Source organism: Coregonus clupeaformis, chromosome 37 (genome assembly GCF_020615455.1).
Source record: "Coregonus clupeaformis isolate EN_2021a chromosome 37, ASM2061545v1, whole genome shotgun sequence".
NCBI lineage: Eukaryota > Metazoa > Chordata > Actinopteri > Salmoniformes > Salmonidae > Coregonus > Coregonus clupeaformis.
Genome location: NC_059228.1, coordinates 16,227,044 through 16,251,204, shown reverse-complemented (window position 1 = coordinate 16,251,204; position 24,161 = coordinate 16,227,044). Strand labels below are relative to the sequence as shown.

Sequence of the window (24,161 nt, the reverse complement as noted above, 5' to 3'; positions counted from 1 at the left end):
ACTCAGTATATGCACTGACTGTACAAAACATTAGGAACACCTTCCTAATATTGAGTTGCACTCAATTCGTCGGGGTATCGACTATACAAGGTGTCGAAAGCGTTCCACAGGGATGCTGGCCCATGTTGACTCCAATGTTTCCCACAGTTGCGTCAAGATGGCTGGATGTCCTTTGGGTGGTGGACCATTCTTGATACACAAGGGAAACTGTTGAGCGTGAAAAAAACAACAGCGTTGCAGTTCTTGACAAACTCAAACTGGTGCGCCTGATACGAACTACCATACCCCTTTCAAAGGCACTTAAATGTTTTGTCTTGCCCATTCACCCTCTGAATGGCACACATACACAATCCATGTCTCAATTGTCTCAAAGCTTAAAAATCCTTCTTTAACCTGTCTCCTCCCCTTCATTTACACTGTTTGAAGTGGATTTAACAGGTGACATCAATAGGGGATCATAGCTTTCACCTGGATTCACCTGGTCATTCTATGTCATGGAAAGAGAAGGTGTTCTTAATGTTTTGTGCACTCAGTGTATATACACTGAACAAAAATATAAATGCAACATGCAACAATTTCTAACATTTTACTGAGTTACAGTTCATAGAGTCAATTTAAATAAATTACTTAGGCCCTAATCTATGGATTTCACAGGACTGGGAATAGAGATATGCATCTGTTGGTCACAGATACCTTAAAAGAAAAGTAGGGGCGTGGATCGGACCACCATTTGCCTCATGCAGCGTGACACATCTCCTTCTCATAGAGATGATCAGCCTGTTGATTGTTGCCTGTTGAATTTTGTCCCACTCCTCTTCAATGGTTGTGCGAAGTTATTGGATATTGGTGGGAACTGGAACACGCTTTCGTACACGTCGATCCAGAGCATCCCAACCATGCTCAATGTGTGACATGTCTGGTGAGGATGCAGGCCATGGAAGAACTGGGAAATGTTCAGCTTCCAGGAATTGTGTACAGATCCTTGCAACATGGGGCCGTGCATTATCATGCTGAAACATGAGGTGATGAATGGCACGACAATGGGCCTCAGGATGTCATCACGGTATCTCTGTGCATTCAAATTGCCATCAATAAAATGCAATTGTGTTTGTTGTCGTCCGTAGCTTATGCCTGCCCATACCATAACCCCACCGCCACCATGGGGCACTTTGTTCACACCGTTGACATCCATGCCCTTAACTTTTTTGATAAGGTATCCATGACCAACAGATGCATATCTGTATTCCCAGTCATGTGAAATCCACAGATTAGGGCCTGATTGTTATGAGAATTATTGAACTAACTATTTCAGTGTCTCTGTGCGTCTCCCAAAAGTTTGTAATGCTTTTGGATCAAGAAATGGACAGAGTCCCGGTCTGCATAGTCAGAGATCTTTATTCATTGAGAATTCTGCCACAAAATGGTCATACAATATTCTTATATGCACACATCATACAAGAATCCCACCCCTATTTAGGCGGGTCGTAGTTTTCCACTTGAAAACTGCTCTCCTGACCATCAGGTCACACACACACACACACACACACATACACATAAACACACATACATACACACACATGTTCTTATCATAGTCTACTCTCTGCATTCCTCAGTTATCGCCGTTCTCACAATATTCTGACTGCCTCATTGTACTTCTAACTAAGCTACACATATGATCAGTTTATAGTCTTAAGATTCTAACACTTTTCACACAGTTTCGGAGTGTAATAATTAGTCACTACTAAGAAAGTACTAATCATACTTAAAACAAGAACATTTCACAACTATATTTAAGGGTGGAACATTTAGTCATTACTTTTAACCTGTATATATTTTAATTTCTATATCACTAATACATTTATTGCTTTCCTTATATGAACTGTAACTCAGTATTGTGACACTCTGGCTCCACGGACCTTGATATTTGAGCCAGGGTTGTTTAGTTTCATTGTTTGGGTGTATTTCTATGTTGGGGATTTCTGGTTGTGCATTTTCTATGTTTGGTTAATTGTTCTTGATTAGTCGTATGACTCCCAATCGGAGGTAACGAGTGTCAGCTGTCGGCTCGTTATCTCTGATTGGGAGCCATATTTATACTGTGTGAGTTCACTTTGTGTTGTGGGTTATTGTTTCTTTGCTGCTGTTAGTAGTATTCAGTATAGAACTTCACGGATCGTCATTTGTTGTTTTCTTCGTGGTTGCTTTAAGTTAATAAAGTCATCATGTTCACTCGCAACGCTGCGCATTGGTCTCCTCCTTCAGACGATCGTGACAGAATAACCCACCAAAAAAGGGACCAAGCAGCGCGTCCAGGAGCAAGGGGTCTGGACACAGGAGTTATGGATGCCTCCTAAGGACTTTTGGACATGGGAGGAGATTCGGGCTGGAAAGGGTCCTTGGGCACAACCGGAGGAACATCATCGCCCTCGTGAAGAGCTGGAGGCAGCTGCAGCCGAGAGGAGGTGGTCTGAGGAGGAATATCACCGCCCTCGTGAAGAGCTGGAGGCAGCTGCAGCCGAGAGGAGGTGGTATGAAGAGGAAGCGCGGAGTCGAGGCTGGAAGCCCGTGGTTACTCCCCAAAAATTTTTTGGGGGGCACATGGCTTAGGCGCCTGGGCAGCAGGAGGCTGCCACAGGGAGAAAAGGAGAGAAGGCTATCGGATTACGGGAGCCATTGGCGAGTAGAGGGAGGGAAGTTGTTGTGGCACGGCATGAGAGACTGAAGTGTGTTCCCAGTCTGGTCCGGTCCGTTCTTGATCCCCAGTTAAGGCCAGTGGTGGGTGTTCCCGGTACGGTCCGGCCTGTTCCTACTCCACGCACCAGGTCCACGATGTGCGTCGCCAGCCGGCCTGAACTGGCCGTCTGCCCAACGGCGCCTGAACTGCCCGTCTGCCCAACGCCGTCTGAACTGCCCGTCTGCCCAACGCCGTCTGAACTGCCCGTCTGCCCAACGGCGCCTGAACTGCCCGGCTGCCCAACGCCGTCTGAACTGCCCGTCTGCCCAACGCCGTCTGAACTGCCTGTCTGCCCAACGCCGTCTGAACTGTCCGTCTGCCCAACGCCGTCTGAACTGCCCGTCTGTACTGAGCCTGCAAAGCCGCCCGTCTGCCATGAGCCTTCAGAGCCGTCCGCCAGACCGGAGCCGCTAGAGCTCTCCGCCAGACAGGATCAGCCAGAGCCTTCCGCCAGACAGGATCAGCCAGAGCCTTCCGCCAGACAGGATCAGCCAGAGCCTTCCGCCAGACAGGAGCAGCCAGAGCCTTCCGCCAGACAGGAGCAGCCAGAGCCTTCCGCCAGACAGGAGCAGCCAGAGCCTTCCGTCAGACCGGATCAGCCAGAGCCTTCCGCCAGACAGGATCAGCCAGAGCCTTCCGCCAGCCATGAGCAGCCAGAGCCTTCCGCCAGCCATGAGCAGCCAGATCCGTCAGCCAGCTATGAGCAGCCAGATCCGTCAGCCAGCCATGAGCAGCCAGATCCGTCAGCCAGCCATGAGCAGCCAGATCCGTCAGCCAGCCATGAGCAGCCAGATCCGTCAGCCAGCCATGAGCAGCCAGATCCGTCAGCCAGCCATGAGCAGCCAGACCCGTCAGCCAGCCATGAGCAGCCAGACCCGTCAGCCAGCCATGAGCAGCCAGATCCGTCAGCCAGCCATGAGCAGCCAGATCCGTCAGCCAGCCATGAGCAGCCAGATCCGTCAGCCAGCCACGAGCAGCCAGATCCGTCAGCCCGCCAGGATCCGCCAGATCCGTCAGCCAGCCAGGATCCGCCAGAGCCGTCCAGCCAGGATCCGCCAGAGCCGTCCAGCCAGGATCCGCCAGAGCCGTCCAGCCAGGATCCGCCAGAGCCGTCCCAGCCAGGATCCGCCAGAGCCGTCCCGCCAGGATCCGCCAGAGCCGTCCCCGCCAGGATCCGCCAGAGCCAGCCAGCCAGGATCCGCCATCTAGTCAGGTACTGCCCCTTAGTCCGGTACTGCCCGTAGTCCGGTGCCGCCCTCTAATCCAGTGGGGTTTAGTTGGGGGTGGTCATGAGGAAGGGAATACGGAAGCGGATAGTGACTAAGGTGGGGTGGGGACCACGACCTGGGCCAGAGCCGCCACCAGGGACAGACGCCCACCCAGACCCTCCCCGAGACTGTTGCTGGTGCGCCCGGAGGTCACACCTTTAGGGGGGTAATGTGACACTCTGGCTCCACGGACCTTGATATTTGAGCCAGGGTTGTTTAGTTTCATTGTTTGGGTGTATTTCTATGTTGGGGATTTCTGGTTGTGCATTTTCTATGTTTGGTTAATTGTTCTTGATTAGTCGTATGACTCCCAATCGGAGGTAACGAGTGTCAGCTGTCGGCTCGTTATCTCTGATTGGGAGCCATATTTATACTGTGTGAGTTCACTTTGTGTTGTGGGTTATTGTTTCTTTGCTGCTGTTAGTAGTATTCAGTATAGAACTTCACGGATCGTCATTTGTTGTTTTCTTCGTGGTTGCTTTAAGTTAATAAAGTCATCATGTTCACTCGCAACGCTGCGCATTGGTCTCCTCCTTCAGACGATCGTGACAAGTATGTTGCGTTTATTTATTGTTCATTATAAAAGGCTCAACTGTGAGTCTATGCCATGTTATGGGGAAATAGGATGCGGAGGAAGGGAGATTTATTTTGAACTCAGCCTAGTGCTTTTGGAATTCACCTTGCTTTCACATAGGGGAGAAATTCTATATGTGATGCATCTCATCAGGCGACTTATAGCACAGCATGTCAGAATAGCTGGAAACAGAAGTGCTCTTCAAATAGCATTTATTGCTCAGCACATTCAAGCATGATCAAATCACATTATCAACCATTCACATTATCATTCCTATGCACATTCTCATCCATTGGGCAGAAGTAAATAGATACAGCAAAATACAGCTTTTGATTTTTACATTCAATATTACAGTACATCTCTTTCACAGGAGTTCATTATCTGTGCCTCATAATTGACAGTCACGAACCATGATACTGTACGTATAAAGCGTCAGAATGATAATGCACGGCCCCATGTCGCAAGGATCTGTACACAATTCCAGGAAGCTGAAAATTGCCCAGTTCATCCATGGCCTGCATACTCACGATGTCACGATCGTCGACTGATGAAGCGGACCAAGGCGCAGCGTGATAAGCGTACATTCTTTATTTAGTACACACACGAACCAAAACAACAAACAAAATGATACGTGAAGTCCTAGGTTATACACAAAACCTTACGGAACAAGATCCCACACCCTAACATGCCACAAGGCTGCCTAAGTATTGTCCCCAATCAGAGACAACGAGCTACAGCTGTCTCTGATTGGGAACCACCCTGGCCAACATAGAAACTTAACGATCTAGAACAAAAACCAATGAAAACTAAACATAGAAAATCCACACCCTGGCTCAACAATTAAGAGTCCCCAGAGCCAGGGCGTGACAGTATCCCCCCCTCCAAAGGCGCGGACTGCGACTGCGTCACACCAACACAACAGGGTAGGGGCCGGGTGGGCATTCCGCCTCGGAGGTGGATTTGGCTCCGGGCGTGACCACCACTCTCTCTCTACCCCCCCGTTGCGCCCCTGGTCTGGTCTGGCCCTGCTGGCCGGAGCTGGACTGGACACCGGTGGAGCGGATTGCTCTGGCTCCGGAGTGGAGCAGCTGACCGGTGCTGGACCAGGCACCGGTGGAACAGGCACGGACCGTGCCGGACTGACGACGCGTACCACTAGCTTGGTGCGGGGAGCAGGAACCGGCCGGACCGGGCTGACGACGCGCAACACTGGCTTGGTGCGGGGAGCAGGAACAGGCCGGACCGGGCTGGCGACGCGCACCACTGGCTTGGTGCGAGGAGCAGGAACAGGCCGGACCGGGCTGGCGGCGCGCACCACTGGCTTGGTGCGGGGAACAGGAACAGGCCGGACCGGGCTGGCGACGCGCACCACTGGCTTGGTGCGGGAGCAGGAACAGGCCGGACCGGGCTGGCGGCACGCACCACTGGCTTGGTGCGGGAGCAGGAACAGGCCGGACCGGGCTGGCGACGCGCACCACTGGCTTGGTGCGGGGGGCAGGAACCGGCCGGACCGGGCTGGCGACGCGCACCACTGGCTTGGTGCGGGGAGCAGGCACAGGCCGGACCGGGCTGGCGACGCGCACCACTGGCTTGGTGCGGGGAACAGGAACAGGCCGGACCGGGCTGGCGACGCGCACCACTGGCTTGGTGCGGGGAGAAGGAACAGGCCGGACCGGCCTGGCAACGCGCACCACGGGCTTGGTGCGGGGAGCAGGAACAGGCCGGACCGGGCTGGCGACGCGCACCACTGGCTTGGTGCGGGGAGCAGGAACAGGCCGGACCGGGCTGGCGACGCGCACCACTGGTTTGGTGCGGGGAGCAGGAACAGGCCGGACCGGGCTGGCGACGCGCACCACGGGCTTGGTGCGGGGAGCAGGAACAGGCCGGACCGGGCTGGCGACGCGCACCACGGGCTTGGTGCGGGGAGCAGGAACAGGCCGGACCGGGCTGGCGACGCGCACCACAGGCTTGGTGCGGGGGACAGGAACAGGTCGGGCCGTACTGGGAACACGCACCACTGGCCTAGTGCGGGAATCAGGAACGGACCGGACCGGACTTGCTTGGTGCGAGGAGCGGGACTGGGTTTCCTCATAAACCTCCGCTCCCTCTGCTGCCTAACCAGTTCCTCTCGCCGTGCCTCTACACTCTCCTTCTCCCTCGTGACCAAAAGCCCCCGTAACCTGGTGGTCTCCTCTCCTAGTCCGCCGATTCGCCCTGTAGCTGCCTCCAGCAGCGCCGTCGTCCACGGCGTGTGCCCCCCCCAAAACATTTATTGGGGTTGCCTCTCGCGTGTCCGTCGTCGGCACGGTTGGCGCCGTTTCTCCTCTCCTGCCTGGGCATTTACTTTTGCCCATGGCCTTCTGCCCGCGAATATGTCCTCCCATGACCACCATTTGCCCACCTGAGCCATCGCCCTCTTCTCCTCCTGGGCACGCTGCTTGGTCCTCTGGTGGTGGGATCTTCTGTCATCGTCGACTGATGAAGCGGACCAAGGCGCAGCGTGATAAGCGTACATTCTTTATTTAGTACACACACGAACCAAAATAACAAATGAAACGATACGTGAAGTCCTAGGTTATACACAAAACCTTACGGAACAAGATCCCACACCCTAACATGCCACAAGGCTGCCTAAGTATTGTCCCCAATCAGAGACAACGAGCTACAGCTGTCTCTGATTGGGAACCACCCTGGCCAACATAGAAACTAAACGATCTAGAACAAAAACCAATGAAAACTAAACATAGAAAATCCACACCCTGGCTCAACAATTAAGAGTACCCAGAGCCAGGGCGTGACACACCAGACATGTCACCCATTGAGCGTGTTTGGGATGCTCTGGATCGACGTGTACGACCGCGTGTTCCAGTTCCCGCCAATGACCAGCAACTTCACACAGCCATTGAAGAGGAGTGGGACAACATTCAGCAGGCCACAATCAACAGCCTGATCAACTCTATGCGAAGGAGATGTGTCACGCTGCATGAGGCAAATGGTGGTCACACCAGATACTGATGGGTTTTCTGATCCATGCCACTAACTTATTTGTTAAGGTATCCATGACCAACCGATGCATATCTATATTCCCAGTCATGTGAAATCCATAGAGTAGGGCCTAATACATTTATTCATATCCTTATATGAACTGTAACTCAGTATGTTGCATTTATATTGTTGTTCAGTATAAAAGGCTCAACCGTGAGTCTCTGCCATGTTATGGGGAAATAGGATGCGGGGGAAGGGGAGATTTATTTATTTTGAACTCAGCCTAGTGCTGTTGGAATTCACCTAGCTTCTACATAGGGGAGAAATTCTATATGTGATGCATTTTATCAGGTGAAATACAGCACAGCATGTCAGAATAGCTGGAAACAGAAGTGCTCTTCAAATAGCATTTATTGCTCAGCACATTCAAGCATGATCAAATCACATTATCAACCATTCACATTATCATTCCTATGCACATTATCATCCATTGGGCAGAAGTAAATAGATACAGCAAAATACAGCTTTTGATTTGTTACATTCAATATTAAAGTGCATCTCTCTCACAGGAGTTCATTAACTGTCCCTCATAATTGACAGTCACCAACCATGATACTGTACATATTAAGTGTCAGTTAATTTTTTAAGGTGGAGCAGTGCTCATATTGCTTTAAAGGCTTGCACTAACCATGCAGTTTTACAGAAAACCTCTACTGACCTCTAAATCGAGTCATTCTAAAAAGAGGTTAAGTCCCAAGTTTTAGGTTTAGCTTGCATCTCTGCGATTGGCTCAGCATCTTGTCCTGTTGTCTTCTTCAAAGTTTTGTCATCTTTGCTCTCTCCATCACCTCCTGTAAAGCCGTTCTCGTCTATTTTAAATTGCGCCTGTTCTGTTATCTTCCCATCAACTGTTTTCTCTTTCAAACCTACGTCTGATACATCCTGTTCTTTCACTGGAGATGTCTTTGTAATAGATATCTCCACATGTTCAGGTTTTAACTCAGAGGACTTGGTCTTCACGCTCTCTGTCTTTGGGGTTTCATCTTTGGGATCTGTAACCTTCTCAGGCTCTTTGGAAATACTTTCCTCTGGTTTCTCCTGAGTTGTGTTGCTCTCTGGCGCCTCCCTGTGTGAATCCATGCTCTCTGCAACTGCAGACACCTGTTTCTCTGGTGGTGTGATTGTCTTAGCTTTGTCACCACTGCTGATCGTTTCACTCTCTTCTGTAGGGGTGGTCGTTGATTCTGGGGTGAGGATTGAGTCTGGTTTAGGGGTGGTCGTTGATTCTGGGGTGAGGGTTGAGTCTGGTTTAGGGGTGGTCGTTGATTCTGGGGTGAGAGTTGAGCCTGGTTTATGGGTGGTTGTTGATTCTGGGGTGACAGTAGGGTCTGGTTTAGGGGATGTTTCTTCTTTAGGGTAGACAGAGGGGTCTGGTTTAGGGTATGTCTCCTCTTTAGGGGTGACAGTGGGGTCTGGTTTAGGGGATGTTTCTTCTTTAGGGGTGACAGTGGGGTCTGGTTTAGGGGATGCCTCCTCTTTAGGGGTGACAGTGGGGTCTGGTTTATGGGATGTTTCTTCTTTAGGGGTGACAGTGGGGTCTGGTTTAGGGGATGTTTCTTCTTCAGGGGTGACAGTGGGGTCTGGTATAGAAGATATTTCATCTTTAGGGGCAACATTGGGGTCTGGTTTAGAGGATATTTCATCTTTAGGAGTGACAGTTGGGTCTGGTTTAGAGGATATTTGTTCTTTAGGGGTGACAGTGGGGTCTGGTTTAGGGGAAGTCTCCTCTTTAGGGGTGACAGTGGGGTCAGGTTTAGGGGATGTTTCTTCTTTAGGGGTGACAGTGGGGTCTGGTTTAGGGGATGTCTCCTCTTTAGGGGTGACAGTGGGGTCTGGTTTAGAGGATATTTCTTCTTTAGGGGTGACAGTGGCGTCTGGTTTAGGGGATGTCTCCTCTTTAGGGGTGACAGTGGGGTCTGGTTTAGGGGATGTCTCCTCTTTAGGGGTGACAGTGGGGTCTTGTTTAGAGGATATTTCTTCTTTAGGGGTGACAGTGGGGTCTGGTTTTGGGGATGTTTGTTCTTTAGGGGTGACAGTGGGGTCTGGTTTAGGGGATGTTTCTTCTTTAGGGGTGACAGTGGGGTCTGGTTTAGAGGATATTTCATCTTTAGGGGCAACATTGGGGTCTGGTTTAGAGGATATTTCATCTTTAGGAGTGACAGTGGGGTCTGGTTTAGGGGATGTTTCCTCTTTAGGGGTGACAGTTGGGTCTGGTTTAGGGGAGATCTCCTCTTTAGGGGTGACAGTGGGGTCAGGTTTAGGGGATGTTTCCTCTTTAGGGGTGACAGTTGGGTCTGGTTTAGAGGATATTTGTTCTTTAGGGGTGACAGTAGGGTCTGGTTTAGGGGATGTTTGTTCTTTAGGGGTGACAGTGGGGTCTGGTTTAGGGGATGTTCCTTCTTTAGGGGTGACAGTGGGGTCTGGTTTAGGGGATGTTTGTTCTTTAGGGGTGACAATGGGGTCTGGTTTTAGGGATGTCTCCTCTTTAGGGGTGACAGTGGGGTCTGGTTTAGGGGATGTTTGTTCTTTAGGGGTGACAGTGGGGTCTGGTTTTAGGGATGTCTCCTCTTTAGGGGTGACAGTGGGGTCTGGTTTTAGGGATGTCTCCTCTTTAGGGGTGACAGTGGGGTCTGGTTTAGGGGATGTTTGTTCTTTAGGGGTGACAGTGGGGTCTGGTTTTAGGGATGTCTCCTCTTTAGGGGTGACAGTGGGGTCTGGTTTTAGGGATGTCTCCTCTTTAGGGGTGACAGTGGGGTCTGGTTTAGGGGATGTTTGTTCTTTAGGGGTGACAGTGGGGTCTAGTTTCGGGGAAGTTTCTTCTTCAGTGGTGACAGTGGGGTCTGGTATAGAAGATATTTCATCTTTAGGGGCAACATTGGGGTCTGGTTTAGAGGATATTTCTTCTTTAGGGGTGACAGTGGGGTCTGGTTTTGGGGATGTCTCCTTTTTAGGGGTGAAAGTGGGGTCTGGTTTAGGGGATGTTTCTTCTTTAGGGGTTACAGTGGGGTCTGGTTTAGGGGATGTCTCCTCTTTAGGGGTGACAGAGGGGTCTTGTTTAGAGGATATTTCTTCTTTAAGGGTGACAGTGGGGTCTGGTTTTGGGGATGTCTCCTCTTTAGGGGTGACAGTGGGATCTGGTTTAGGGGATGTTTCTTCTTTAGGGGTGACAGTGGGGTCTGGTGTTGGGGATGTCTCCTTGTTAGGGGTTACAGTGGGGTCTGGTTTAGGGGATGTTCCTTCTTTAGGGGTGACAGTGGGGTCTGGTTTAGGGGATGTTTCTTCTTTAGGGGTGACAGTGGCATCTTGTTTAGGGGATGTTTTTTCTTTAGGGGTGACAGTGGGATCTGGTTTAGGGGATGTTTCTTCTTTTGGGGTGACGGTTTTGTCTGGTTTAGGGGATGTCTCAGATTTTTTCACTTTTTCCTCAGCTGTTGAGACATCTTTTGTGAACTTTTCACTGCCATTTGATTCATTCAGCTCAACCTTTTTTACACTATCATCCTTGTTGCCCACGTTTGGCTCTTTCGGACCCACCTCCTTTTCAGGATTCTTTGGCACAGGCTCTTCCTTACACTCACTTGTTGTGCTGGGAATTCCGTCTGGAATTTTACTTCCTACTGTTGTGTCATCCTGTGTCGTTTTTACACCAGAATCATCTGGTGACTTCACCTGCTCCACTGCCGCTTTGGTTGAACTGCTCTTCAGCTCTGCAGTGATATCAGGGGATTTCATGCCCTTCTCTGTGGTCTCAGGGAGATCCTCTTCTTGTGTTCTCACATTGCACTCTGCCTCTTGTGTTGTCACAGCACTCTCTGCCTCTTGAGGTTGGTCTGACTCTCTGTGCTCCTTCTGATCACGTTTCTGCTCCAGTGTTGGGGCACTCTGCTCTGTCATATCTACCTCTTTTCTCTCTTTGATGGGACTTTATTTTGGGCTATCCTGCTGTTGCTCTGTTGAGGCACTCTCCTCTTTCAGATCTATCTCTTTTTTCTCTTTTAAATGACTTCCTTTTTTTCTCTCCTCTGACACCTTTTTGGATTCTTTGGAGATGTCCTCCATGGGGACCTGTGGTTCACCCTTTATTGAACTTCCTGTTTTGGGTTCTGTTGAGCTGTCACCGTTCATGGGAACCTCTGGTTTGGACTCGTCATGTTTTGGGGCGTCATCTTTTTCTAATGTCTCCTTTTTCTTGGTGTCTAGCTCCTCGGTTGTGTCCAGTTTTTCCTTCTCTCCCTTAAGGGTGGCCTCAGCTGATTTGACTTCACTTGGTGTTTTTTCACCTCTGTCAATGTCCTCTGTCTTTTTTACTTCATCTGGCTCATCCCCCTTTTCCTCCTCTCTTTCGTCATCTCCTTCCTCTCCATCTTCTCCCTCGCTAGGGTTAACTCCATCTCCATTCATCGCTACCTCTGCTGATGTTTCCATCTGCTGTCTCTTAGACTCTTCCTCCTGTTCACCCTTTTCCTCTGGGGCGTCCACTTCAAGATCCACTTTACTTCCATCTTTCTCTTTCTCTTCATCCTCCTCTTCCCCACTCCTCCTATCAGCTTTATCACGCTCTTCTCCCTGCTTCTGTCTCAGCTCCTCTCCCTGTCCCCCGACCGTCTCCTCGGAGCCTGTCTCCTCGGAGCCTGTCTCCTCGATCTCTGACATCTCCACCTCTCTGGTGGTCTCAGTTATGATCTCCTCTACAAACTTGTACTGGGGCACAGATCTGCGTGTGGGACCTCCCTTCCGGGCCAGGCAAGGCAGGGTGTAGACGGGGGGCTGGTTGTAGATGCAGGGCATGGAGATGTGGGTGTCAGAGATGGTGTACAGACGGGACTCCTCACCCTCCAGGAGTTTCCTATAGGGAGACAGAAAGACCTGTTATTACCGTCATGACTATAATATGGATATGTCCCAATGTGTTAGCCTCGTAAATACCAGACTTATTACCGCTGTGCACATCCATGTGAGCTTGCCAGATCAGGCGGCTTGCGACGCTACCAATGTGTGTGGATGTGTCTGAATATCCATATTATGATTAAAGTGTCATTCTGTGTTGTGATATGGTCTGTGGTCATTTGAGGTTAAATATGAAATCAAACTATTTCAATAAAATGTCCACTGTTTAATTTGATTGGTCTTTCTTCATTGTTCACTATTTACTGTGTTTTGTAGTAATCCCTCACTTCACTATGACACTTTTTGCACAGTTTTGCTCTAACCCAGCACTAAGTTTAATCAGATGTGTTAGTGCTGGGCTAGAATAAAATGCACACCCCTTGGTTATCCTCAGAAAAAGATCCAGGAACACACTATAAAATATATGGTATTTTCCTCAGTCAATGATATTATATATAGGAGAGATGGAGTTGATGTCTCTTACCTGTAAGAGAGAATCTCCACATCTAAAGCCATTTTGACATTCAGCAGGTCCTGGTACTCTCTCAGGTAGCCAGACATGTCTAGTTTAGCATTGGTCAGCTCATTCTCCAGCTGCCTGATAGTGTCCTGGACAGAAAAGCACACAAATAGAGTCAATAATAGTGTCCACCAGCCACTTTGGTTGGTATGACAACAGGGAGAAATTTAGGGGGAATAATGTTCTACCCCTTTAGGCCTATATGAGGAAATTATATTCCAATAATGGTATAGTTCACATGGGGCCCTATTTTTGTGGCCGACACCCACAACATAGGCCTGAATACAAATATGAATCATAAAAATGCGTATGTTTATTTACAATGATTAGAGGTACAAAATAAACCACAGCCTACCTGGTAATGAATCATTTCCGCATAGTGACGCTCTTCCAACTCGTGTAGTTGTTTTTCCAGGGCCTCTCTCGTTCCATTCCCGCAGTCCAGTTCAATATTTTTTCCCTGCAGGCACCTTCTATTCTCCTGGATCTCCTGCTGGGTCGCCTTCAGCACCTCTCTGTTGCTCTCTGCCGCTTTGGTTAACTTTGCGAACTGGACACGGAAGCCCTCCTCCGCCTGCTGAATGTCGGAGGCAGCGTGACCTTCTAACTGTGCACGGATGTCCCGGAGAGCCGCAGTGATTTCGGGTTTGCCAAAGTCGTGCGCCTTGACCGTTACCTGAGCCTCTTGGATCTTGGCCACCATCTCCGATACCTCGTCCTCATGGTTCTTCTTCAGGAAGTGGATCTCGTCCACTAGAGACTGCGCTTTCTTGTCCAACTCAAGTTTGGCGAGGTATGCATCGTTGGCGTCCTTTTTCAGCACAAGGATGCCGTTCTCTGCATCCGAGCGGTCACGCGCCTCCTGCTCGTACTTGTCTCTCAAGGTGAGGAAATCTTCCTCCAGGTTCTGATGCTCTATCTCGATCTGACGCTTCTGAAGGGTGATGTCATTAACTCGTTTCCTCAGATCCATAAGCTCCGGCTCGTGCTCCTGGGCCAGAGACGCAGGGGACTGTGCCTTCTGTTTGATTTCCTCGATTTCCCTCTCGAGCAATTCATTTTGATGCTCCAAATGACGCACCTTCTCTATGAATCCGGCGAAACGGTCGTTCAGCCCATGGAGCAGTTCTTTCTCATTCATTTTCGTCAACACCCCGGTAAATTGGTTTGAGAAATCAAAAAAGCTCTCCGGAACGGATCCGAATTCGTTCTTCAGCGTTGTCGCATATCCTCTGTTCATAGATGCGGTAGTCGACTCAAAGCCAACGGTCCTGGACGCAGAAGGGGATCCAGTCAGTTTGGGTTGATAGCGGGAATACTCAGCTTGAGCTCCCCTATGCGGAGAACCCGAAGGATACTCCATTCTGTGGCTCATATTGTCTCAGTAGACTCAGCCGTGTTGGTGTGCAGGCTAAGCAGCACGGCTCATACCTTTATACCCCCTCAGTCTGCTCGGGCTGCAGAATAGAACTGTCCATAGTGCTGAAAATGTATAGAATCAGCTGTTGGCTTGACTGTCTGCCAACGCGCACGTCTTAACCTGTCCTCCCTGTCTCTCTCTCTATCTTTCTCTCTCTCTCCCTCATCGTTTTGTCGCAGACAGCAGTTACGCATAGTCACTTTGAAACTTCGGCAGTCAACAATGTCACCTCAAAATTATAAGTCATATGTTTTCAATAAATTGTCCGGTGTTCAGACTATTGTTTTATCCAAGGGGCTTTCCTTGTTTTGATGATTTTCTTGATATTATCGAAAGGGGCTGCAAAATCTGGTTTGGCTGAATGTGCTTGCCTTGTAATAGAACTGTATATTACTGTATACAAGAGACTGTAATGCAAGTGTATAATAGTAATTAAGAATGACCCTAAGCCTAGACATAACTGCTCCCATTTCTCAGTCAAGCAGCACTTTTAAAGGGCATTCCAGCCACTTTTCAACCTCACATTCATCATCTCCAGCACCAAACCTGTGAAAATGAGCTTGAAAAGGGGTGGAGTTGCCCTGTAATCTTGCACCTTTTTACTAATGTCTACATGAGGAAAATGCATGGGTCTGCTTGGCTGAAAAGCCAGAAAACAAGCAAATGGCCTGGATGTGTTCCAGTGTTACAGCCTTCATTCACACCCCACTACAAGCAGTATACGGTAGGTTGCTCACAGAAATCAATGATGTATTTGAATGAATCATATGAATATGATATCAGAATATGATATTTACACTCTTGATCAGACTTGAAAACCTCTATGGAGAGAGTATTAAATAGAAAACAAAGCAATGTTTCAGCAAACATATTTTTTATTGTAAAATTGTGTATCATCACAAAAATAAGCACTAAATTAACTCCATGTCACTTGATAGATGTATGTTAGAATAGGATACTCAGTGATTCACATATTTTAACACATTTCATAGGCAACATGTTTATAATTTCGGGGCATTGTAATATTTAACTTGTAGCCCCTAACTGCCATAACCCCCTATACCAAAAAGGTGTAGATAAAGTGCTTTTAGACCAGGTGAAAGTCACTCAGTATATGCACTGACTGTACAAAACATTAGGAACACCTTCCTAATATTGAGTTGCACTCAATTCGTCGGGGTATCGACTATACAAGGTGTCGAAAGCGTTCCACAGGGATGCTGGCCCATGTTGACTCCAATGTTTCCCACAGTTGCGTCAAGATGGCTGGATGTCCTTTGGGTGGTGGACCATTCTTGATACACAAGGGAAACTGTTGAGCGTGAAAAACCCAGCAGCGTTGCAGTTCTTGACAAACTCAAACTGGTGCGCCTGGTACGAACTACCATACCCCTTTCAAAGGCACTTAAATGTTTTGTCTTGCCCATTCACCCTCTGAATGGCACACATACACAATCCATGTCTCAATTGTCTCAAAGCTTAAAAATCCTTCTTTAACCTGTCTCCTCCCCTTCATTTACACTGTTTGAAGTGGATTTAACAGGTGACATCAATAGGGGATCATATCTTTCACCTGGATTCACCTGGTCATTCTATGTCATGGAAAGAGAAGGTGTTCTTAATGTTTTGTGCACTCAGTGTATATACACTGAACAAAAATATAAATGCAACATGCAACAATTTCAAACATTTTACTGAGTTACAGTTCATAGAGTCAATTTAAATAAATTACTTAGGCCCTAATCTATGGATTTCACAGGACTGGGAATAGAGATATGCATCTGTTGGTCACAGATACCTTAAAAAGAAAAGTAGGGGCGTGGATCGGACCACCATTTGCCTCATGCAGCGTGACACATCTCCTTCTCATAGAGATGATCAGCCTGTTGATTGTTGCCTGTTGAATTTTGTCCCACTCCTCTTCAATGGTTGTGCGACGTTAATGGATATTGGTGGGAACAGGAACACGCTTTCGTACACGTCGATCCAGAGCATCCCAACCATGCTCAATGTGTGACATGTCTGGTGAGTATGCAGGCCATGGAAGAACTTGGAAATGTTCAGCTTCCAGGAATTGTGTACAGATCCTTGCAACATGGGGCTGTGCATTATCATGCTGAAACATGAGGTGATGAATGGCACGACAATGGGCCTCAGGATGTCATCACGGTATCTCTGAGCATTCAAATTGCCATCAATAAAATGCAATTGTGTTTGTTGTCGTCCGAAGCTTATGCCTGCCCATACCATAACCCCACCGCCACCATGGGGCACTTTGTTCACACCGTTGATATCCATGCCCCTAACTTTTTTGATAAGGTATCCATGACCAACAGATGCATATCTGTATTCCCAGTCATGTGAAATCCACAGATTAGGGCCTAATTGTTATGAGAATTATTTAACTAACTATTTCAGTGTCTCTGTGCGTCTCCCAAAATGTTGTAATGCTTTTGGATCAAGAAACGGACAGAGTCCCGGTCTGCATAGTCAGAGATCTTTATTCATTGAGAATTCTGCCACAAAATGGTCGTAAAATATTTTTTTACGCACACGTCATACAAAAATCCCACCCCTCTTTAGGCGGGTCGTAGTTTTCCACTTGAAAACTGCTCTCCTGACCATCAGGTCACACACACACACACACACATACACATAAACACACATACATACACACACATGTTCTTATCATAGTCTACTCTCTGCATTCCTCAGTTATCGCCGTTCTCACAATATTCTGACTTTCTCATTGTACTTCTAACTAAGCTACACATATTATCAGTTTATAGTCTTATGATTGTAACACTTTTCACACAGTTTCGGAGTGTAATAATTAGTCACTACTAAGAAAGTACTAATCATACTTAAAACAAGAACATTTCACAACTATATTTAAGGGTGGAACATTTAGTCATTACTTTTAACCTGTGTATATTTTAATTTCTATATCACTAATACATTTATTGATTTCCTTATATGAACTGTAACTCAGTATGTTGCGTTTATATATTTGTTCAGTATAAAAGGCTCAACCGTGAGTCTATGCCATGTTAAAAAAAAAAAAAGATGTATTCACTAACTGTAAGTCGCTCTGGATAAGAGCGTCTTCTAAATGACTAAAATGTAAATGTTATGGGGAAATAGGATGCGGAGGAAGGGAGATTTATTTTGAACTCAGCCTAGTGCTTTTGGAATTCACCTTGCTTTCACATAGGGGAGAAATTCTATATGTGATGCATCTCATCAGGCGACATATAGCACAGCATGTCAGAATAGCTGGAAACAGAAGTGCTCTTCAAATAGCATTTATTGCTCAGCACATTCAAGCATGATCAAATCACATTATCAACCATTCACAGTATCATTCCTATGCACATTCTCATCCATTGGGCAGAAGTAAATAGATACAGCAAAATACAGCTTTTGATTTGTTACATTCAATATTACAGTGCATCTCTCTCACAGGAGTTCATTAACTGTCCCTCATAATTGACAGTCACGAACCATGATACTGTACATATTAAGTGTCAGTTAATTTTTTAAGGTGGAGCAGTGCTCATATTGCTTTAAAGGCTTGCACTAACCATGCAGTTTTACAGAAAACCTCTACTGACCTCTAAATCTAGTCATTCTAAAAAGAGGTTAAGTCCCAAGTTTTAGGTTTAGCTTGCATCTCTGCGATTGGCTCAGCATCTTGTCCTGTTGTCTTCTTCAAAGTTGTGTCATCTTTGCTCTCTCCATCACCTCCTGTAAAGCCGTTCTCGTCTATTTTAAATTGCGCCTGTTCTGTTATCTTCCCATCAACTGTTTTCTCTTTCAAACCTACGTCTGATACATCCTTTTCTTTCACTGGAGATGTCTTTGTAATAGACATCTCCACATGTTCAGGTTTTAACTCAGAGGACTTGGTCTTCACGCTCTCTGTCTTTGGGGTTTCATCTTTGGGATCTGTAACCTTCTCAGGCTCTTTGGCCATACTTTCCTCTGGTTTCTCCTGAGTTGTCTTGCTCTCTGGCACCTCCCTGTGTGAATCCATGCTCTCTGCAAATGCAGACACCTGTTTCTCTGGTGGTGTGATTGTCTTAGCTTTGTCACCGCTGTTGATCGTTTCACTCTCTTCTGTAGGGGTGGTCGTTGATTCTGGGGTGAGGGTTGAGTCTGGTTTAGGGGTGGTCGTTGATTCTGGGGTGAGGAATGAGTCTGGTTTAGGGGTGGTTGTTGATTCTGGGGTGAGGTTTGAGTCTGGTTTAGGGGTGGTTGTTGATTCTGGGGTGAGGGTTGAGTCTGGTTTAGAGGTGGTCGTTGATTCTGGGGTGAGGAATGAGTCTGGTTTAGGGGTGGTTGTTGATTCTGGGGTGAGGTTTGAGTCTGGTTTAGGGGTGGTTGTTGATTCTGGGGTGAGGTTTGAGTCTGGTTTAGGGGTGGTTGTTGATTCTGGGGTGAGGGTTGAGTCTGGTTTAGAGGTGGTCGTTGATTCTGGGGTGAGAGTTGAGTCTGGTTTAGGGGTGGTTGTTGATTCTGGGGTGAGGGTTGAGTCTGGTTTAGGGGAGGTTGTTGATTCTGGGGTGAGAGTTGAGTCTGGTTTAGGGGTGGTCGTTGATTCTGGGGTGAGTGTTGAGTCTGGTTTATGGGTGGTCGTTGATTCTGGGGTGAGGGTTGAGTCTTGTTTAGGGGAGGTTGTTGATTCTGGGGTGAGGTTTGAGTCTGGTTTAGGAGTGGTCGTTGATTCTGGGGTGAGGTTTGAGTCTGGTTTAGGGCTGGTCGTTGATTCTGGGGTGAGAGTTGAGTCTGGTTTATGGGTGGTTGTTGATTCTAGGGTGACAGTGGGGTCTGGTTTAGGGGATGTTTCTTCTTTAGGGGTGACAGTGGGGTCTGGTTTAGAAGATGTTTCTTCTTTAGGGGTGACAGTGGAGTCTGGTTTATGGGATGTTTCCTCTTTAGGGGTGACAGTGCGGTCTGGTTTAGGGGATGTCTCCTCTTTAGGGGTGAAAGATAGTTCTGGTTTAGGGGATGTTTCTTCTTTAGGGTAGACAGAGGGGTCTGGTTTAGGGGATGTCTCCTCTTTAGGGGTGACAGATAGTTCTGGTTTAGGGGATGTTTCTTCTTTAGGGGTGACAGTGGGGTCTGGTTTAGGTGATGCCTCCTCTTTAGGGTTGACAGTGGGGTCTGGTTTAGGGGATGTTTCTTCTTTAGGGGTGAATTTGGGGTCTGGTTTTGGGGATGTCTCCTCTTTAGGGGTGACAGTGGGGTCTGGTTTAGGGGATGTTTCTTCTTTAGGGGTGACAGTGGGGTCTGGTTTAGGGGATGTTTCTTCTTTAGGGGTGACAGTGGGGTCTGGTTTAGGGGATGTCTCCTCTTTAGGGGTGACAGTGGGGTCTGGTTTATGGGATGTTTTTTCTTTAGGGGTGACAGTGGGGTCTGGTTTAGGGGATGTTCCTTCTTTAGGGGTGACAGTGGGGTCTGGTTTATGGGGATGTTTCTTCTTTAGGGGTGACAGTGGGGTCTGGTTTATGGGATGTTTCTTCTTTAGGGGTGACAGTGGGGTCTGGTTTAGGGGATGTTCCTTCTTTAGGGGTGACAGTGGGGTCTGGTTTAGGGGATGTTTGTTCTTTAGGGGTGACTGTGGGGTCTAGTTTCGGGGATGTTTCTTCTTCAGGGGTGACAATGGGGTCTGGTATAGAAGATATGTCATCTTTAGGGGCAACATTGGGGTCTGGTTTAGAGGATATTTCATCTTTAGGAGTGACAGTGGGGTCTGGTTTAGGGGATGTTTCCTCTTTAGGGGTGACAGTTGGGTCTGGTTTAGAGGATATTTGTTCTTTAGGGGTGACAGTGGGGTCTGGTTTAGGGGATGTTTGTTCTTTAGGGGTGATAGTGGGGTCTGGTTTATGGGAGATCTCCTCTTTAGGGGTGACAATGGGGTCTGGTTTAGGGGATGTTTCTTCTTTAGGGGTGACAGTGGGGTCTGGTTTAGGGGATGTCTCCTCTTTAGGGGTGACAGTGGGGTCTGGTTTAGAGGATATTTCTTCTTTAGGGGTGACAGTGGGGTCTGGTTTTGGGGATGTCTCCTTTTTAGGGGTGAAAGTGGGGTCTTGTTTAGAGGATATTTCTTCTTTAGGGGTGACAGTGGGGTCTGGTTTTGGGGATGTCTCCTCTTTAGGGGTGACAGTGGGGTCTGGTTTAGGGGATGTTTCTTCTTTAGGGGTGACAGTTGGGTCTGGTTTAGGGGATGTTTCTGCTTTAGGGGTGACAGTGGGATCTGGTTTAGGGGATGTATCTTCTTTAGGGGTGACATTGGCATCTTGTTTAGGGGATGTTTCTTCTTTAGGGGTGACAGTGGGGTCTGGTTTAGGGGATGTTTCTTCTTTAGGGGTGACAGTGGGATCTGGTTTAGGGGATGTTTCTTCTTTTGGGGTGACGGTTTTGTCTGGTTTAGGGGATGTCTCAGATTTTTTCACTTTTTCCTCAGCTGTTGAGACATCTTTTGTGAACTTTTCACTGCCATTCGATTCATTCAGCTCAACCTTTTTTACACTATCATCCTTGTTGCCCACGTTTGGCTCTTTCGGACCCACCTCCTTTTCAGGATTCTTTGGCACAGGCTCTTCCTTACACTCACTTGTTGTGCTGGGAATTCCGTCTGGAATTTTACTTCCTACTGTTGTGTCATCCTGTGTCGTTTTTACACCAGAATCATCTGGTGACTTCACCTGCTCCACTGCCGCTTTGGTTGAACTGCTCTTCAGCTCTGCAGTGATATCAGGGGATTTCATGCCCTTCTCTGTGGTCTCAGGGAGATCCTCTTCTTGTGTTCTCACATTGCACTCTGCTTCTTGTGTTGTCACAGCACTCTCTACCTCTTGAGGTTGGTCTGACTCTCTGTGCTCCTTCTGATCACGTTTCTGCTCCAGTGTTGGGGCACTCTGCTCTGTCAGATCTACCTTTTTTCTCTCTTTGATGGGACTTTCTTTTGGGCTATCCTGCTGTTGCTCTGTTGAGGCACTCTCCTCTTTCAGATCTATCTCTTTTTTCTCTTTTAAATGACTTCCTTTTTTTCTCTCCTCTGACACCTTTTTGGATTCTTTGGAGATGTCCTCCATGGGGACCTGTGGTTCACCCTTTATTGAACTTCCTGTTTTGGGTTCATTTGAGCTGTCACCGTTCATGGGAACCTCTGGTTTGGACTCGTCATGTTTTGGGGCGTCATCTTTTTCTAATGTCTCCTTTTTCTTGGTGTCTAGCTCCTCGGTTGTGTCCAGTTTTTCCTTCTCTCCCTTACGGGTGGCCTCAGCTGATTTGACTTCACATGGTGTTTTTTCACCTCTGTCAATGTCCTCTGTCTTTTTTACTTCATCTGGCTCATCCCCCTTTTCCTCCTCTCTTTCGTCATCTCCTTCCTCTCCATCTTCTCCCTCGCTAGGGTTAACTCCATCTCCATTCATCGCTACCTCTGCTGATGTTTCCATCTGCTGTCTCTTAGACTCTTCCTCCTGTTCACCCTTTTCCTCTGGGGCGTCCCACTTCAAGATCCACTTTACTTCCATCTTTCTCTTTCTCTTCATCCTCCTCTTCCCCACTCCTCCTATCAGCTTTGTCACGCTCTTCTCCCTGCTTCTGTCTCAGCTCCTCTCCCTGTCCCCCGACCGTCTCCTCGGAGCCTGTCTCCTCGGAGCCTGTCTCCTCGGAGCCTGTCTCCTCGATCTCGGACATCTCCACCTCTCTGGTGGTCTCAGTTATGATCTCCTCTACAAACTTGTACTGGGGCACAGATCTGCGTGTGGGACCTCCCTGCCGGGCCAGGCAAGGCAGGGTGTAGACGGGGGGCTGGTTGTAGATGCAGGGCATGGAGATGTGGGTGTCAGAGATGGTGTACAGACGGGACTCCTCACCCTCCAGGAGTTTCCTATAGGGAGACAGAAATACCTGTTATTACCGTCATGACTATAATATGGATATGTCCCAATGTGTTAGCCTCGTAAATACCAGACTGATCACCGCTGTGCACATCCATGTGAGCTCGCCAGATCAGGCGGCTTGCGACGCTACCAATGTGTGTGGATGTGTCTGATTATCCATAGTATGATTAAAGTGTCATTCTGTGTTGTGATATGGTCTGTGGTCATTTGAGGTTAAATATGAAATCAAACTATTTCAATAAAATGTCTACTGTTTAATTTGATTGGTCTTTCTTCATTGTTCACTATTTACTGTGTTTTGTAGTAATCCCTCACTAACACTATGACACTTTTGCACAGTTTTGCTCTAACCCAGCTCTAAGTTTAATCAGATGTGTTAGTGCTGGGCTAGAATAAAATGCACACCCCTTGGTTATCCTCAGAAAAAGATCCAGGAACACACTATAAAATATATGGTATTTTCCTCAGTCAATGATATTATATATAGGAGAGATGGAGTTGATGTCTCTTACCTGTAAGAGAGAATCTCCACATCCAAAGCCATTTTGACATTCAGCAGGTCCTGGTACTCTCTCAGGTAGCCAGACATGTCTAGTTTAGCATTGGTCAGCTCATTCTCCAGCTGCCTGATAGTGTCCTGGACAGAAAAGCACACACAAAGAGTCAATAATAGTGTCCACCAGCCACTTTGGTTGGTATGACAACAGGGAGAAATTTAGGGGGAAATAATGTTCTACCCCTATAGGCCTATATGAGGAAATTATATTCCAATAATGGTATAGTTCACATGGGGCCTATATTTGTGGCCGACACCCACAACATAGGCCTGAATACAAATATGAATCATAAAAATGCGTATGTTTATTTACAATGATTAGAGGTACAAAATAAACCACAGCCTACCTGGTAATGAATCATTTCCACATAGTGACGCTCTTCCAGCTCGTGTAGTTGTTTTTCCAGGGCCTCTCTCGTTCCTTTCCCGCAGTCCAGTTCAATATTTTTTCCCTGCAGGCACCTTCTATTCTCCTGGATCTCCTGCTGGGTCGCCTTCAGCGCCTCTCTGTTGCTCTCTGCCGCTTTGGTTAACTTTGCGAACTGGACACGGAAGCCCTCCTCCGCCTGCTGAATGTCGGAGGCAGCGTGACCTTCTAACTGTGCACGGATGTCCCGGAGAGCCGCAGTGATTTCGGGTTTGCCAAAGTCGTGCGCCTTGACCGTTACCTGAGCCTCTTGGATCTTGGCCACCATCTCCGATACCTCGTCCTCATGGTTCTTCTTCAGGAAGTGGATCTCGTCCACTAGAGACTGCGCTTTCTTGTCCAACTGAAGTTTGGCGAGGTATGCATCGTTGGCGTCCTTTTTCAGCACAAGGATGCCGTTCTCTGCGTCCGAGCGGTCACGCGCCTCCTGCTCGTACTTGTCTCTCAAGGTGAGGAAATCTTCCTCCAGGTTCTGATGCTCTATCTCGATCTGACGCTTCTGAAGGGTGATGTCATTAACTCGTTTCCTCAGATCCATAAGCTCCGGCTCGTGCTCCTGGGCCAGAGACGCAGGGGACTGTGCCTTCTGTTTGATTTCCTCGATTTCCCTCTCGAGCAATTCATTTTGATGCTCCAAATGACGCACCTTCTCTATGAATCCGGCGAAACGGTCGTTCAGCCCATGGAGCAGTTCTTTCTCATTCATTTTCGTCAACACCCCGGTAAATTGGTTTGAGAAATCAAAAAAGCTCTCCGATGATCTCGGAACGGATCCGAATTCGTTCTTCAGCGTCGTCGCATATCCTCTGTTCAT

At 47.9% G+C, this 24,161-nt stretch overlaps 3 protein-coding genes across 3 annotated transcripts; all 3 read right to left on the bottom strand.

Annotated features, from left to right (window-relative positions):
* Positions 1-7,979: 7,979 nt before the first annotated feature.
* LOC123482751 (proteoglycan 4-like) lies at positions 7,980-11,515 on the bottom strand. Its single transcript, XM_045211474.1, has 3 exons — positions 10,412-11,515; positions 9,194-9,201; positions 7,980-9,080 (listed from the first exon to the last, which is right to left on the bottom strand). Exons 1-3 carry the CDS (start codon positions 11,513-11,515, stop codon positions 8,297-8,299), a joined length of 1,896 nt encoding a protein of 631 aa, XP_045067409.1. The 3' UTR covers positions 7,980-8,296.
* A 30-nt stretch (positions 11,516-11,545) lies between these two features.
* Positions 11,546-14,404, bottom strand: LOC121563083 (neurofilament medium polypeptide-like). The gene is made up of 3 exons (XM_045211473.1): positions 13,384-14,404; positions 12,993-13,117; positions 11,546-12,467 (listed from the first exon to the last, which is right to left on the bottom strand). The coding sequence occupies exons 1-3, from the start codon at positions 14,401-14,403 to the stop codon at positions 11,546-11,548; spliced, it is 2,067 nt and encodes a 688-aa protein (XP_045067408.1). The 5' UTR covers position 14,404.
* A 7,538-nt stretch (positions 14,405-21,942) lies between these two features.
* Positions 21,943-24,161, bottom strand: LOC121563082 (neurofilament medium polypeptide-like). Its single transcript, XM_045211472.1, has 3 exons — positions 23,268-24,161; positions 22,877-23,001; positions 21,943-22,351 (listed from the first exon to the last, which is right to left on the bottom strand). Exons 1-3 carry the CDS (start codon positions 24,159-24,161, stop codon positions 21,943-21,945), a joined length of 1,428 nt encoding a protein of 475 aa, XP_045067407.1.

Excerpts from the sequence above, each read along its gene's own strand:
- LOC123482751 (XM_045211474.1), bottom strand. The coding sequence starts at position 11,515 with ATGACAGAGCAGAGTGCCCCAACACTGGAGCAGAAACGTGATCAGAAG.
- LOC121563083 (XM_045211473.1), bottom strand. The coding sequence starts at position 14,403 with ATGAGCCACAGAATGGAGTATCCTTCGGGTTCTCCGCATAGGGGAGCT. Across the intron at positions 13,118-13,383 it reads CGGAAATGATTCATTACCAG|GACACTATCAGGCAGCTGGA; the intron begins GTAGGCTGTGGT and ends TTTTCTGTCCAG. Across the intron at positions 12,468-12,992 it reads GTGGAGATTCTCTCTTACAG|GAAACTCCTGGAGGGTGAGG; the intron begins GTAAGAGACATC and ends GTCTCCCTATAG.
- LOC121563082 (XM_045211472.1), bottom strand. The coding sequence starts at position 24,161 with ATGAACAGAGGATATGCGACGACGCTGAAGAACGAATTCGGATCCGTT. Across the intron at positions 23,002-23,267 it reads TGGAAATGATTCATTACCAG|GACACTATCAGGCAGCTGGA; the intron begins GTAGGCTGTGGT and ends TTTTCTGTCCAG. Across the intron at positions 22,352-22,876 it reads GTGGAGATTCTCTCTTACAG|GAAACTCCTGGAGGGTGAGG; the intron begins GTAAGAGACATC and ends GTCTCCCTATAG.